The 16,336-nt window shown below is 59.3% G+C and overlaps 1 protein-coding gene across 1 annotated transcript in view; it reads right to left on the reverse strand.

Annotated features, from left to right (window-relative positions):
• The window catches only part of PLXND1 (plexin D1), a 39,094-nt gene that overhangs the window by 9,973 nt on the left and 12,785 nt on the right, over positions 1–16,336 (reverse strand). The window contains 20 exon segments of the mRNA XM_040995238.1: positions 74–181; positions 1,769–1,883; positions 2,456–2,605; positions 2,694–2,957; positions 3,041–3,131; positions 3,227–3,394; positions 3,717–3,856; positions 3,960–4,059; positions 4,480–4,631; positions 5,274–5,428; positions 6,564–6,657; positions 6,775–6,864; positions 8,854–8,958; positions 10,749–10,851; positions 11,217–11,325; positions 11,454–11,631; positions 12,689–12,818; positions 12,900–13,000; positions 13,175–13,306; positions 15,103–15,279. Of these exon segments, the coding sequence (XP_040851172.1) occupies positions 74–181; positions 1,769–1,883; positions 2,456–2,605; positions 2,694–2,957; positions 3,041–3,131; positions 3,227–3,394; positions 3,717–3,856; positions 3,960–4,059; positions 4,480–4,631; positions 5,274–5,428; positions 6,564–6,657; positions 6,775–6,864; positions 8,854–8,958; positions 10,749–10,851; positions 11,217–11,325; positions 11,454–11,631; positions 12,689–12,818; positions 12,900–13,000; positions 13,175–13,306; positions 15,103–15,279 (2,662 nt within the window).

Below are 16,336 nucleotides of genomic sequence, written 5' to 3' on the forward strand. Positions count from 1 at the left end.
AGCCGTGAACAAACCAGGGTAGACAGGCCAGCCTGGGCCAGCCCTGCCCCTGGGCCCCATGCCAGCTAGCTACCTTTGCGAATCTCCTCGCGGATCTGGGACTCCATCTCCTCCATCTGCAGCAGCGTCTTCTGCCAGTAGCGCTCAGCTCGGCGGCTCTTGGTGCAGAAGACAAACAGGGCTGCGGGCAGCAGAGTGGCAGTCAGGCACACATGCCCTGCGGGAGCCAGGACCACACCTGCTGCATGTGGGGGCCTCAGCACCTCTGGGCAGGAGGTAGATGGTCACTTCCAGCCGTGGGTTGCCCTAGCCCTGGCACAGTGCCTGCAGGGCAAGGGGCTTAATGTCTTATGCTTAGCAAAAGGATGAGGGAAAACTGGCGCCTGTGGCTTTCTCCGGGTGGGAGGCTCAGAAATGATGCCTCTGTGTTCTTTTTGCTTTTCTGCATCTTCTAATCCTCCTACATAAGCAAGTGTCACTTGTGAATTAATGAACTTTACAAAGCAGTGTTTATGGAATGGGTGGGTGGTACTTGGCTCAGCCGTGAAGTCACTGGCTGGGACCCCTGGCCACTCCTGGGTTTGAGTCCTGGCTCCTCTCTGGATTCTAGCTTCCTGTTAATGTGCACCCAGGGAGGGAGCAGATGATGGATGAAGGGATTGGGCCCTTGTCACCCATGCGGGGGACCCAGGTTGAACACCTTGTTCCTGTCTTTAGTCTGACTCAACCCTGGCTGTTGTGGACATTTGGGGAGTGACCCAACAAATGGAAGACCTCTCTGTCTCTCTCTCTCTCTCAAATGAATGCATTTTTGGAAAAAGCAATATTTATATTAAAATCTCTATCTAGGGTGGGGGCAGGAATATTTGTGAACATAGGCATTCCCTAGGATTATTAGAAAAGAAACTGGAAGGAAATGTTAAAAAAAAAAAAGACCCACAGAATGTTAATGATGGATATTTTTTTCCTTTTATTTTCTAGTAATCCCCTAAATTTTCCTGCATTGAATATACTTGTGTTTTATCAACAGCTTTATTGAAACATGCACATGGCATGTAATCGGTCCACTTTACACGTGTAATCCCATGGTGTGTCCTGTGCATCTGTCAGCACTGGTCCACTTGCCCTGAGAAGGCCTGGGCCCACTAAGCAATCCCTGCCGCCTCTCCCTCCCTGGGGCTCTGCTCTCCATCCCTTGGGTTTGCCTCAGCCTGACATTTCATGTAAATAGAGTCCTACTGGTTACAGCCCTCCATTTTGGCCAAGTCACTCAGTATGGAGTCCAGGGCTCCCCTGCACTGCAGCTTGCATGAGCCCCTCACTGCTCTCTGTGGCTGATAGGCTGCTGCGTGGAGAGACCAGAGCCTAGTTCCATTAGTCAGCTCTGGCCTCTGGCTCATCAGTGCCATGTGCACAAGCTTCTGTGTGGCTGCGTATGTGTTCACTCTCATGAGCAGGTCCACGGGGTGGAACTGCAGATCTCTGTGTTTGAACCCCTTGGGAGCTATGCTGCCTGACATCTCTCCCTCCCACCTCTCTGCCACACTGGGTACAGCGGTGTCCCCGTGCCACATGCTCCCTTGGCGTCCCTGTGCCACCGCCAACCTGCACGATTTACAGGAGCTCCCGACCAAATGGATCACAAGGGTCCTGAGGTCTACCTGGGCCCTCCCCCTCTGGGCACCTGAGCTGTCCCCCACTCCAGGCCCAGTTTGTCCTACTTGCCAGTCTTCAGAGGGGCATAAGCCCAAAGGGCAGGGCTCCTTACCCACCACGGAGAGCAGGAGCAGGACACTGCAGATGACAATGGACACAATGATGGCCGTCTCACTGCCCCCCAGCTGCAGCGTGGCGAGTGTCTGGTTGAAGTTCCCTACCTGGATCTGTACAGACGTGTAGGGAAAGGGTTGTAAAGCTGTGTGGCCTGGGGCAAGTCACCTCACATCTCTGTGCCTCCTCAATAACCCACAAATCTCATGGGGCCAGGGGTAGCTCCCTGACCTCAGTCGTGGGCCTGGCACAGAAGTGGGACTTGGTGCCAGGACCTGTACCTACTGCAGCCTGGGGCAGCAGCAAAGGAGCTGGGCAATTACTGAGGTCTGACTGATGTCCCCATAGGTTTGCAGGACTCTCTTGGGATCAAAGAGGACAGGGCCAGGGGCTGCAGGGTAGGTGAGAGGGCACTGTCTGACACAGAGGTCCTGTGAGGGAGTGAGCCCCCTATCCCAGGAGGCATGCAAGTAGATGGGTCCTCTCTGTTCCCCACCCCTCAAGGACTCTCCATGGTGATTGGCAATCCGGACTGCAGGTGAGACCCCCAAGGGACGGCAGCAAATCCTCCTGACTTCTCCAAATCCATTCAGGAGGAAGCTGGCCACTGCCTTTGAGCTATTAGCCCCACAGGTCAGGTCCAAAGGCCCAACAGGCAGGCTGCTCGTCTACCCTGCCCACTCACCGTGATGGGCAGCTGCCCCTCAGCTGTGCCCAGGGACTCATTGACGGAGCAGTGGATGACTCTGTCCGAGATGATCTGGATGTCGCAGGCCACCTGGCCTATCTTGACCCGGTACTCGTGGCTCTCAAGTCCCAGACTGTCCTGCTCCTTCTGTGGTGACAGGGAGGCTCGTGGAAGTGCTGGTGAGGGGGGGCCATCTGCTCGCTCCTGCCCACCCCCCGCCACAGCAAGTGCTCACATGGATGACAAGGGTGAGTGGCTCCCCAGGGTGATGCTTGATCCACTTCTCCCTCTTGGCCGTGGAAAACTGGGGGTTGGGCAGGTAGTCCAGGCGGAACCTGCGGCCACGCCACGCCTCCCCAGGGTCCAGCAGCTCCTCAGCCACTGCCGCCTCGTCTGTGTAGGCCCGGCCGTTGATGAAGAAGTCCACTGGTGCCGACGCGTTGCTCAGGGCCCCAGGTGATGGGCAAGTGATGAGGGTGGAGTTGAGAACCTTGCAGAGCTGGAATGAGCAGACCAGGAATCAAGGCTAGGGTCATGCCCAGCCCACATGCCCCATGCCCATTCGGCTCCCTGGGCCCTCACCGTGGGCTCCCGGCCAATGTGGTGCACAGCCATGGACACATTCTGCACCATGTGGAAGCGTTCACCGGCCACCGTGATGGTCCTGCCGCCGCTGTGGAGCACAGAATTCCAGTGAGCCCCCAAGGCTGTCACCACCCTCTCTCCCCCCAGTCCGGCCTGGAGGGGCTGTGTGGGCCCGGGTCTCACCTCACCGGGCTGCGGCGGGGACTGATGGCTGTGATGACTGGGTTCTGCATGTACCAGAAGGTCAGGTTGCCGTGCACGCAGCCCCGGCGCTCAAAGCGAACACACACTGGCACGGGGACTGCCAGGGCACCAGCAGGCACGGTGCAGGTAATGCTGGTGTCTGTGCGCCTGTGGGGACAGGAGGCTTTGTCAGCAGGGGCCTCCCACCCCACTCAGCCACCGCCAGGAACCCCACACTTCCTCAGTCTCAGCTTTATCTCCTGCCCTCTTCAGCGGAAGTTAATGCCCGGACAATTCCCTGTCTCCACTGCCACACCCTTGCTTGGGCCAGTTTATTGTCACTATTGCTGTTCTTACCACCAGGGAACCTGAGGCTTAGAGAGAGAAAAGGCTTAGCTAAGCCGACTCTGCCAGTAAAGGTTAGGCGATGGCTGTGGCAAGGATGCACCCCAATTCCAAGCAGCAGGACAGCCTGGGCCCTGGGGCTTACGTGAGCTCTGTGCAAGGATCTGAGCTGTTCACCAGGACCTGGAGCTCAGAGCCCACGTGGAGGTCGCTCCCGTGGATGGTGATTCTGGTACCCCCTGCCTTGGGGCCCACTTCCGGTTCCAGGAACTGGACCTGCGGCAGCTGTGTTGAGGAAGGCAGGATCAGGCTTCAGCCAGGCCCTCCCCTCCGCTGCCAGGTGCGCATGGTAGGGCTGGCCGGTGGTAAAGGCCGCAGCCTCCCTTACCACGTATGAGAAGCGTTCCCGTGACTTGCCCTCCTTGGAGGCGTTCACGGTCACCACATCTGAGAAGACCCCTGGGGCTGGGCCTGTGGCACACACAATCCTGCGAGAGGCAGCTGTGGTTAGTGGGGTGCATGAGAACCCCAATGGTGGCCCCCACTACAACCCTATCAGCTGGGGGAGGCTAGGCTGAGGGGCCATCCCAGCCTACAAGTCTCCCACCATTCTGCAACTCCAAGACAAGAAGGTCTGGCATCTGGTCACCAGGCCCTTGCTGGGCTAGCTGACTGACAGTTTCTTGTGTGTGCTGACTTCTGGCTTCCTGGTGGGGGATCCCGCTGTCCCTGTCCACAGCAATGGCCAGAGACCCTTGATGCTTAAAATGCCAATTATTTCCTTCAGAGAAAGGCTTATGTGGAAGAAGAGCTGGGTAAGGGGTGCAGAGTGTATCAGTTGGGAGGGTGTGTGTGGGAGCAGGGACAGAGATGCAGCCATCTGGGTAGGTGGGGGGCCCATCACTCACTCCTCTGACACCATGTATCTGTCAGCCAACGGCTCACAGGCCACGCTGCCAATCCACACGCCCTGGGCCACGTCGCTGAGCCGGCGACCCAAGTTCCTGCCACGGATGGTCAACAGGGTCCCGCCGTCCAGGGGGCCACTCAGGGGCTCAATCTGTGTCAGGTGACCAGAGAGAGGGGTGAGTAAGGTCCTGAGGCCAGGCTGCCCACCCATGGTCACACGCACCAGGAGACAGGTCCTCACAGACACACTGCACAGACTCGGGGAGCTCTGGGCCTGCTGGTCATCTGGCAGTGGGGTGCCTGGCTTGCCAGAGAAGAGTATGGGTGCCTTAGCCCCCAGAAATCCAGAGATGAAGAGGAGGTCACCATTAGGGTCTTGTGGTCAGCTGCCAGTGGCCATGTCTGACCACATGCTCCTGTACCTGGGCTGGAAGTTGCCTGGGCAGAGTACCTGACCCAGGGTAAACTAGTATTGAGTTCTTTCCTGAGATTTTTTTTTTTTTATCTTAATTAAAACAGAGTCTCGGAATTGGTAGTTGTTAGCGACCCCAGTGATAACCAGTGGGCAGGGTTTCCTTGGCTTCTCTGTAAAAGGGAGAGGTGTGCCAGCGCCAGCACCTCCTCTACCCCCATGCCAGTACCCCTGCCCTATTGGTCTTCTCCCAAGGCTCCAGCCACCTCTCCCACTGAGCATGTGAGGTGGGTCACTCTGTTCATAGGTGAGGTGGCACCCACATACTTCACTCCCATGTCGCAATTGCAGGGGTACAATGGTCTCCGTGGGGGTGCTTACTGCGCGGATCTCGGGAGCAGGGCAAGTGCCAGGTAGGGGCTGCAGGGGCCCCCGCAGGCGGCAGCCGTCATTCCAGACACACAGGTGACCCAGGTCCTCGCGGCCCAGGCACTGGGAGCAGTCGGGGCTGCCCATGGCACAGTTGTAGACTTCGACTAGGGAAGACACAGGGGGCAGGATGAGCCAGTCACCCCACACAGCATGTGCCTGCAGACCTGCCAGCCCTCTTCCGGCCCCCAGGCCCCAGCTCCCATTGGGTCACCCCATCAGAGGCAGGTGCTGACTCAGAAGTGAGAACCCCATGGGGTTCTGTGCCTGTCCTCACCTCCCTGCTGTCCTCATTCCGTGGTTCTACAGCTCAGCCCCATTTTCACACAGGAAACTGAGGCTCAGAGAGGGACAGTGACTTGCCCATGCTCACTCAACCTGTGTGAGGCACGGCTGGACCTCATGGCAGGACTGCACGGGTCTGTTTGCCCGTAGTGTGGACTCCAGGATGCTGGGGGAACCATTAGGCAGTGTGGACTCCAATGAGGGCACTATGGCCTCTAACCCTGGATGGGCCCAATAGGCAGCACAGGATAAGACAGGTTGGGGCCTGGGATGTGCAGGACGACCCTGGGCCTCTCCGTGGCCTTTGTGCTGGGGCTGCAGGAACCCCATGTCCATCAGGGGTGTCTAAGGCCCTTGCAGAGCAGGGTTCCACATGTGCAGGGCCAAGCCCCCCTTTCCCAGAACGCCTTGGAGCTAGAAGGGCCACAGATTTCAGCGACGGCTGGGTTATAGAGAGATCTTGGGGAGGGCAGGGCCTTAGGTGCATTCCTGTGTTGCAGACACTCCTGGGCACCTGGAGTGCAGACAAGTCTTCGGGAGGTTTTCAGTGCACCTGTGCTTTGACTGCAACCCATTCCCTGAGGTTAGGTGTGGGAGTCACTGCCTGGCATGCTGGTTCTCAAAACTTTAGGATGAATCCAGGGTTCCCAGGGTTCAAATTCATGGATAAGAGCTCAGTTTATACTAAAAGTAACAGTACCAATGAGCATCTGGAGACAGTAAGTAACCCCAATGCCATTCTTAGGCTTTGGTGCTCCCGCTCATTCCTGGAGAGGGGCTGGCCCTGAAGGTGCACAGGCACGGGGAGGCACAGGGTGGCACCTGTGGCTGCAACAGACAGCCCAGAGGGGCAGGGCTAGGAGCCAGGGCCGGGTGTGTTGGGGAATGACGGGATGGGAATCCCTGAGGCTGAGCCCCACCCACCGGGCCCTTGTGGGGTTGTGTGGGAGGACCCACCTGTTATAGGGTCAGGGCTATCCAGGAAACGGGCCGGCCACTCCTTGAGTTGGAGGCTGAGTGGAAACCCACGGCTCTTCTGGGTCGTGTGCAGCTGCAAGGGACAGGAACGAACCTGATGGGGGGCTCTGGGCTGGGGAACTCATGGAGAGAGTAGGCGAGTTGGGGACACAGCTCACAACATGCAACCCCAGGGAGTTCCGAGACTTACCACCACCTGGTTGCAGCGTACCACTGACTCATTTACCCACACAGCTTCAAAGACCTCCTCAGACCCAAAGCTGCACTCCAGGGCTGCACTCTGCAGAATGGGGAGGGTTTGAGTGGCACCCCTGGCCTTAGCCCCAAGAAGATATCAAGGTAGCTGCCCTCCAAGGAGGGCCTGGTCCTGTTACCAGGCCTCAGGCTGCACTGTCCTGTCCCCAGGTGCCCTTCCTGGCCCTCGGAGCATGTGAGATGCCTGGCCTGAGATGTGGGGCTCTTGCTGCTAAAACCCCTCCATCTCCCCCAGGCTATGGACTGGCCCACAAGGCCCTGCTCTTTTAACCTAGAGTTCAGGGTCTGCTCTGCCCCAGGTGCCATCCCTTGAACCCCCTTCACTTGGTGGATAATGCGGCTCCCTGCACTGCCCAGCCAAGTTGCAGGCCTCAACAATCCCCAGGTACTCCCAGCAGGTGAGAGAGGACCCACAATCCATTCTGTTCCCCTTCCTTCAACAGTGCATTCTGGGTGCATCCTGGGGCTCCTCTAAGATCTAAGCCTGGAACTCACCCTAAGTGTCACAGACATCCTGGCCCCTGACCCAGGCTGCTCTTCTGGCCCCCCGGGGGGGTTGGGCAAAATGTAGCTGGAAGAGCTGAGGTCCCTACAGAGCTCTGGGTTCATTTCCATCGCTGCTGTCTCCTAACTGTGCAAGTCACCCCTCTCTGAGCCTTGGTCTTATCCATAGGAAGATGTTTTCCTGCCTTTCAGGGCTGCTGGGAAACTGGAGGTCATGGAACGTTGTGGGTTGCATCCTGTAGGTGCCTAATGTGTGCTCGCTACTATGGTATGTAGGAAGTGCTCTAAAGTGTTTGTTGATTGAATAAATAAGGCCGGATCTCCAGTCTCTTCACGTCAGCATCAAGAACTGTTTGCTGAATAAACAACCTCGGGTTTTTGCCTGTGATAAGTCAAGCCCCCGGCCATCCCTGTGGCAGGACTTCCTGTTTTGCCCCTGTCATGGGCAGAGGTGACACCCTGAGGTGAAGGCAGGTCCACCTCCCCTATGCTGGGCCAACACAGGAAAGTGGCCACTGACAGTGCTGAACACCAGGCAGGCTGGAGGCAGGTGGCTCCTGAGTGTTCTGGGCTGCCAGGGTATAACTAGCATATAGGGCTGCCCAGGGTGTCCCTGAAGCCGGCCAGGAAGACAGGGCTCATTGTGGCTTGGTGGCAGCACAGTACAGCTTACACAGCTGGCAGAGTCAGCTGGAACGCAAGTCAGGCCCAGGCCTCCTGTCCCAGTCTCTGCCCCCGCCAGCCCCCTACTGCTCCTAGGCTCTCACCGATCCCGTGCAGGGTAAGGTCCCACCCTGGCCCCCCGAGAGTGCCACGTGGCGTCCTGACACATCCCAGATGCCCGGCACGTGGCCCCCACGTGTGACAGCCGTCACGGGCCTCAGCAACTCCGTGAAGGCGACAGATGGTGAGTCGCTGGGAGGGGGTGGCTGGCTGGCTTCCAGGACGCGTCAACGCTTCCCACCCCAGGACACTCCTGGGGGCGGGGGAGGGAGGCCAGAAAAGGCTGTGTCCCCTCCCCCAGTCCCGACTGGGAGGATGGGTGCCTGTTGGCAGGGAAGAGCTCAGGACTGGGAGCCCAGAGCTAGTGTGAGGCCAGCCCTGCCCATGGGAACGTGGTGTTACCCCAGCCCTGTCCAGAGCCTCATGTCCATTGGGACAACAGGAACTATGGTGGCTGATGGCTGACTGCTCTCCAGGGAAGATGCTGTGGCCACCAATGGGTGTCCCGGGGCACCGCTGGGCAGGGCACAGCCTAGACCACATCCACCACAGCCTGTAGGCTGGCCAGGGGCCCTGGCCAGGACTTCCCTTGGCAGCTGCTGGTCCCAGCCACCCCGTGGGGCCCGGCCTGTGCCCCAGCCCCATGCATCTAGAGTGAGAATTTCATTCGGAGCAACTAAAGTACATGCTGGTGCCAGGGCACCGGGTGGGCCCACGCAGGGGTCCCCAGGCCACACCAGCTCTCTCCCAGCCTCCCGGGCTAGCTCTGGCCTGAACCCCTACTCACGTGGAAGAAAGCAGCATTGGCCAGGGGCACCAGGATGTCCTGGGAGCCACCTGTGGGCACAGGTGTCAGGAGTGAGGGCAGGATCTGGGGGCAGTCCTGAGGGCTCTGTGGAAAAAACACAGAGAAAACTCGCCCCAGGCTCAGCAGAGAGGAAGCCATTCTGCCCCAGAGGAAAACCCCCAGAGCTAGACACTACTCATACCGTTCCATGTGACTCTGAGCTGGCCACACACCTGTCCAGGGCTCTGGAGCCCCCTGGGGTCCCCAGTGAGTGAGTCTGTCTCCTTGGGCTCCCATTCTGCTGGGCCAGGGCCCAGAGCAGCCACACCCACCCTTCACGACAGTGCCTCCAGCCAAAGTCTGCTGGGGAAGGAGCTGGGAGCTCCATGAAGACAAGACAGGCACGGATTCCGCTCTGGGACCCCAGACCTCCAGGGAATGTTTGTCGCTCAAAGGTGTCAATAACAGTGGCAGCCAGCAGCTCACAGCCTGGCTCTTGCTGGCAGGGTTCTGAGCATTCAGCCACGACCTCCTCCTTCCAACAGCCCAGGGGCAGCTTGGTCCTTACATCCACTTTACTGACTGTCCTCCAGGTGGGGCTGAGAAGGCAAGATGGCAGGGAGGGGACAGAAGCCCTCCAAAACCCAGATGTGGGTCCAGGGTGCACCAGTCCATGGAGGCCCTCACCTGTCCCTGAATGGAGGACAGGTGGTAAGGCTGCAGGGGTTCCCGGGAAGGGTTCCCCACAGCCCACTGGGCCCCCAAGGCTGAGGAACCCTCAGCTGAGCAGTGTCTGTCAGCAATGCAGAGCCTACCTGGTCTGGTCCCTCCCTCCTGTACCCTGGGAAACTTCCATGCCGACTCCTAGCCCACCTTGGAATGGCCTTATCACATTCCTCACACAGGGAGCCCCCATTCTGTCTTGCTCACAAAAGGGAGGCCCCGTGAAAATGGGGAAGATTATCTATTCCTCACTCTCCTCCACCATCCCTATGCAAGGGCCAGGCCCATTCTCCCAGCATCCTCCACTCAGCCTCCTTCCTGTGGGGCTCTCTAGGGACAAGATAAAGTACCGGAGACTCAGGTCCGGCACCTCCAGCCCAGGGGTGCTAGCGCCTGTGCAGACCTGGCTGCCCACTGCCCACCCAGAGGCTGGCGCCTCTATGCCTAACTGACACTTCATTAAGCGCCCAATTATGCAGGGCTCAGAGCCTCTGCAGGCCTGGGGCAGGCCCTGCCTCTTCTCCTACTGGATTAGGGTAATCCTCTGAGACAGCCTCCTCCAGGCGCCCCAGCCCAGCCGCAGACCTGGGGGGAGGGGGCGGTGCTGCGGAGGGACCGCCCAGCACCACTGGTGAGTTCCTATGCATCGCCAAGACCCAATGCAGAAGTCCCCTCTCGGGAGGCAGCCTCGTGCGCCCCCCAGCACCTGTAGGCAGGCCTTATGGATAAGTGTCCTTACCCCGTAGCACTGATAGGCCAAGGGAACAGAGAGGGTCAGAGACTTGCTAGGGATGACACAGCCACACTGCACCCAAGCTCGGGCTCACAGTGGGAGGAGTGGATCTAACTGGGGGATCCTAGGCCAGCCCACCTCTCCTCCCCAGGGCAAGCTGCAGCACCACCCATTCCCACTGCCATGGAGAATGGGGCCATTCTGCAGGGGTGGACACATGGTCCAGAGCACAGGGGCTGCAGCTCTGGTTCCCAGCCTGGTCCCTGCTGGCTGGGTAGTCCTAGGTCACTCACTGGTCTAGTCCTCACAGAGGCCACAGACGGTGCCAGGGTAGGAAGGGAAGGGTCGCACATACTCATTAAACATAGAAATGAATGAACCAAAGAGGAGGCAAGGAACTGTAGAGAAAGCGGCAGCCCCCTCCCCGGGCATGGCTTACCGTGGGGTTTGGTGAGGCATCACACCGAGACTGGTTGGAGACACAGGCGTGCTGCTGCAGGCACCAGAAGCAGGGCCACTGTGCAGAGAGGCAGCTGGTGCACCTGCAAGGCAAGGTGCTGCTTAGTCCCACCCCCAGGACCCAGGAGGGGCCTCCTCAGAATGCACGCTGCCTGGAAGGGGCGGGGCGCCGTGGGAAGTAGTGAGCTCGCTGCTGTAAGAGGCATGCAAGGAGGGAACAGAGCCTTTAGGAGAGGGAATCGGATGTGATCCCAGCATGTGTCTTGCCCCTGGCAGCGCAGGTGCTTGAAAAGGCCTGTGTGCTAAGAGCTGGTATAGAACGAATGAGTGAGCCGCGGGGGAACAGGCGTGTTTGCCACTAGGATGCTTGGGGCTTTCTTCCAGGGCCGCCCTGAGAGCAAGGACCCGTTCCTGGGGCCTCAGCTCCGCACCACCTCGAAACACTCACGCAGTGTGGGGGTACACTTGTCCCACACGGCTGCAGTTGTAGATGGTGAAGTTGGCTGAGACAATATTGTGCCCGTTGACTCTCACAGACATCTCAACGGTCACGTGGTCTGCAGGGGATGGGCAAGGTCAGGGAGAGGTCAAGAGAAACAGGTCCCTGCCAACATCCTGCCCTACCCCCCCTTTGCCAAATCTCCCCCTCCACACGGCTCTGGGGCTGTGGGCACCCAGCACGTACCCTGGTGGGGCGGGAAGGGTGGGAACTGGTGCCTGGGCAGGAGGTTGCAGTAGGCGATTTGGTGGCCGTAGGCGGGGCCGGGAACCCGGGCCTCTGTGCGCACGTGATTCCCATAGTCGCAGGCCATCTCCACGCCGCGGAGGCTGGGCAGACTGCCAGAGATCTGCAGGATCATGCCCTAGGGGACCCGGTGTTGGTGGAGGGTGCTCAGTGCTTGGAGTTCAGGCCAACCCCCCGCCCCCTGCTCCCCTCTCAGGGCAGAACCCCAACTTGACAGCTGTCTGAACGTGGTGGCCACCAGAAGTCAAGACCAGAGCGCCGTGCCTTGTGCGTGACTGTCCAGGTCTCAATGTGTCCCTCTGGGTCCCATATCTTAACAGTGCTCAAGATCTGGCTCCTAACCCTTGTCCCAAAACACAGCCTTTGGGCAGTTCCCTCCACTCCCAACACCCTTCAGATGTTCACAGTGGCTCACCTCCGGCACATCCTGCCGCAGTGCCACCTCTGCTCAGAGCAGCACCCCTCCTCCAGCCTACATTCTTGCACACAGTGTGCGTCACCTTCTGGACAGCTCACCGTGCTGCCCTGCCCTCGCCCTGGGCTCTGCCTTGCTCACTAATGCTTGGCGCACAGCAGGTGCTCAGTAATGTTTGATGAAAGAAGGAATGAACAGCCAGACCCACACCCGGTCTGTCTGTGGACACGAGCCCGGGAGGCACTCTGCCATGTGGAATACTGGGGAAGGGACCGGAGACAGAAGAGCTTCAGGTTGAGCCATCAGACCTCCCTTCGCCGTCAGGGGCCATCAGGCCTGCGCCCCATCAGGGTGACAGATAAGGACCCCCATCCTTGAGGACTCACTGAGGGCAGGGCTCAGGGGGACAACTGCTGGAGCCCCTCAGGGCACAAGTGAAGAGGGACCATAGACCCACAGGAACACTCTGGCTCCTGTGCTGGGACCAGGAGAAGGCAGGAGGAGGGGTGAGGGTGCTCTCATCCCCACCTTGTGGGATCTGCACCCAGCTCACCTGAGCTCAAATTCTGGCTCCTGCACACTGCTGCTGTGCAGCCTACAACAGGCGGACTGGGGTGCTGGGAACATGCTTTGCTGGCTAAGGCACACACCCTGAGCACATGGCATGCACCTGGCCCTTCCTCAGGGCTCAGGACAGCCCAAGCACTGGCACAGTCCTTGTTATTGTGCCCAGCTGGCTGGGCCAAGAGAGGCAGCTCACCGGGTACTCCTGGTGCACGTCAATCTCCGCAGGCAGCACAGTCATGGCCGGGCAGCGGCCAGGGCCCTCGCTGGCACTTGTCCAGAAGTGCGGCTGGCTGGCATTGGCACAGTCCTGCTGCAGGGTGCATCTGCAGTGGTCCACAGGGTCACAGCGGCCCCCAGGAGGCTCCACCTGCTTCCCCCTCTCTCAGCCTTGCCCCAGGCCTTACCGTGTCTCCAAGGTGCACCAGCCACAGTAGGCATCAGCAGCGCCCACGCAGTCCCCACAGGTGGAATACACCTCACACGCTGCCACCTTCACTCGGGCCATCTGGAAGCAGAGACAGGGTCCAGCACAGTGGGGCAGGCAGCCCCTTCCCCAGGGTGGCAGTGCCCTTGGGGGCTGGGGAACCTGAGGCCCAACACTGGAACAGAGTGAAGTCTGCTGGGAGTGGGCGGGGCAGGCCGTGCAAAGGCCAGACAAGCAGGAGAGCTGGGGTCTCACCTGGTGGGATGTCATCAGGTAAAGGTAGCCAGGGTCAGCTGGGTCAAACTGCATAACATGGTGCACTGGCTCCCCATAGGCCACAGTCACCACGCGCCGGCTCACCACCTGCATGCTCTCGTTCAGGTTGATCTGTGGGGTGAGGGCCATCAGGAGGTGCCCACCACATCATGGGCACATTGACATCCCTAGGCTGTGCAAATGAACAAGCTGGCAGACTGCTTCCCTCTCTGCCTCAGTCTCCCCAGCCACGGAGGCTCACGAGGGCAGGTGCTGCAGAATGAGATGCACGCAGAGGAACAGATGCTCTCGGACTAAGTGCTAAGGGGCCAGCTGCTTGGGCCACACTTCTCGTGCCTCCCCCCATGCCCATTCCACAGATAAGGAGACTGAGCCCCATAGGTAATAGACTTGTAAAGGTCACCGAATGAACAAGTCTCAGGGTCACACTGGAGACCCAGACTTCTCTGACCCCTAAGTTCAAGGCCGAGGCAGCCAAGGCCCTGGGAAGGAAGAAGACCAGGCTGCTGGGTGTCTGGGAGTTTCTCTGGGTTAAGGACCCCTGAACTGTGTTCTGTCTCCCCAGTCCCACCAGGCACTATTGTACCTCTCTGTTAAGGGCACACCAGATCCTGAGCTGGGCATTTCCAAGTGGCCAGCACCTCCCCTCCACGCACTGCACCTCTTCCCCTGCACCCCCCCAGGCCTCCTCTTGGGGTTCCTTCCTGCCAATGGAATCTATTCAGCTTGGCCTTTGGGCACAGACTTCTGCCGCCTCAGTGCAGCCAGCAGCAGTTCCAGAAATGATTGTGGGCTATGGCCCTGCTAGGACATGGTCATCCCTTGTCCAGGGGACCTACACGCTGTCTCCACCCCTACCTCTACCTGCAGGCATGTGGCAAATATTCACGCCCACACCTTCAGACATCTGCTGAGCATCGCCAGTGCCCAGGCTGGGGGCTGCCAGCAGGCATAAACCCCGTGATTGTATGGCAAGAGGCCTCAGACTGAGGAGTGACATGGTGGGCTCAGGCCAGCTGGCCCTAGCTCATCTCCCCTCTGAGTGTGTGATTTTCAGGTAGCCCCCGAAAAAGTGGGGAGCAACTCTGGTCATACCTGGACATGTGGCTCACTACTCCTCAACAGACAGGAAAACCAAGGCTCAAAACAGAGAAACAGCCGCCCAGGTCGTAGGGCTGGGAGCGGCAGAGCCTGGATCCAAATCCAAGGACCCTCAGCAGCAGGGGGGCGTGACCCAAGCCCCATCTCTCCACTATTCTCTGCCACAGATCAGCTCCCCAGAGCCTGGCCTCCCCCAGTGCCTTCCAACCCGCGCTGTCTGCCAGGGCAGCTGAGATGAACTGGATGATCAGATCTGAGTCAATTAAGCCAGGGCCTGGCGTATGACAGGAGCTGGACCGGGGGCAGCTGGCTTTCCCAGTGGTGTGCATGGTGTGCACGTGAGAGGCCCCTGGGGCAGGGCGGCGTGGGCCAGGTGCTTCAGCCCACAGAGTGGACAGCACATCTCGCACGTCCCTTCCCAGCTCCTGGAAGCACGGGGCCAGATCTGGTGGGCAGGCCTAGGGAGGAGGTGCGAACGGTGTCTCCTTGCTAAGCTGCGGCCTGAGCCCATCAGAGGCCCATGGAGTGTTCACAACCCTCAATAGATGCAGTGAATGAGTCCTGGGCAAAACCGGTGCATGCCCAAGGTCCCACTGGCAGCAAGATCTGAAGTCAGTCCTGTTCAGCTCCGTGCCCTGGCAAGGCAGAGAGAAAGCCCATCTCTGGGTCTCAGCCCCCCTCCTCCAATCACCTTCCCATACTTAAAATGAAATTTGTGAACTGCCAAGTTCTTACTAGACCATGGAGGGAGCAGTGACAAATGGACCCACCTCCCCAGCCATCCCCGCCCTACCCCTCACGCCTACCTTGAGCAGTCTCCCATTGACGGTGCCCAAGAACACAACTGTGTAGTTGTTGGTGCTGGCCACAGCCACGGAGGTGAGGCCTGGGGCGCGGAACACAGGCGTGGACCGCAGCGGCTGCAGGATGGACAGCGGGTGCTGCAGGTGCGCTGCCCCGCAGTCCAGCTGCTCCGGCTGCAGCTGCAGAAAAAGGAAAATGAGACCTCTGCCCGTCAGGGCTGCAGCCCCCACACCAACGGGACCCTGTACCCACCCTTGACCTTGACTCAAAGGAGTGAATTTCCAGACTCCCAACAGGTATTGAGTGAGGAGGACAAGGAGAGCTGAGTCCTCCCCAGGGCCTACCCCTGTGCATCTCTGCAGCAACCTGGGGTCTCCCCCTACCAACCCCAGCACCCCCACACCCCAACTCCAGGGAAAGGCCTCCCTCAGGGGCCCTCCTTTCCTTCCTTCCCCACATAGATCCCCTCATGTGCCCACATGGCAGTTGGGCAAACTGAGGCCAACCTTCTCTGAAGGTTTAGGGTTGCCAGTGCCCCCTCAAAGGAGTTGACAGCTGTGGAGGGGACCCCAGTCTCATCATCCCCTGGACCTGCTTCTGCCCTCTCCCCACCTTTTCCTGGCACCCAGGGGTGCGTGCTAAGCTTCAGAAATATGCAGGAAAAAAGAAACAGGAGTGCCTGTGAGATGCAAATGGGCCCAGTTGAGGCTTAGACAGGTAAGAAAGAGATGGGACTCAGCAGTACAGTCAGCACATGGTCCCACAGCCAGCGCTTGCCCCAGTGATGCCCTCCATCCACAGTGGTAGCCCTGCCAAGTCCTACCTCACAGATGGGGAAACCGAGGCACAGAGAAGCCCACAAGCAGCCATGTTGTGCTTAAACCCTGTCCCTGGTCCCGCCTACCACAGGCTCCAAGCAAGGACAGGGAGGTCACCAGTCCATGGCCTTGTAAGGATCATCTGAGCCCAAGCAGCCATTCCTCCTTAGACTTCCTGTCGCAATGGTTGTAAGCCTAAGCCACTGAAGAGGCCTGAGTGTGGATTCTGCACTGAGCTCAGCTGGTTTTCAAAGGACACAATGGCCAGCAGGTCCGGCTGGCCTAGATGATAGTAGCTGAGGCCCTGAGGGTGGTGAGACTGACAGCAGCACGTAAAGGGCTCCAGGCCAATACCCAGGAGGGCGTGGCCTTCCAGAGCAGGGCTGCCGACAACCTGAGCATTTCCCTTCCCCAGGCC

Source organism: Ochotona curzoniae, unplaced genomic scaffold (genome assembly GCF_017591425.1).
Source record: "Ochotona curzoniae isolate NIBS_2020 unplaced genomic scaffold, NIBS_Ocur_1.0 contig_908, whole genome shotgun sequence".
Lineage (NCBI taxonomy): Eukaryota > Metazoa > Chordata > Mammalia > Lagomorpha > Ochotonidae > Ochotona > Ochotona curzoniae.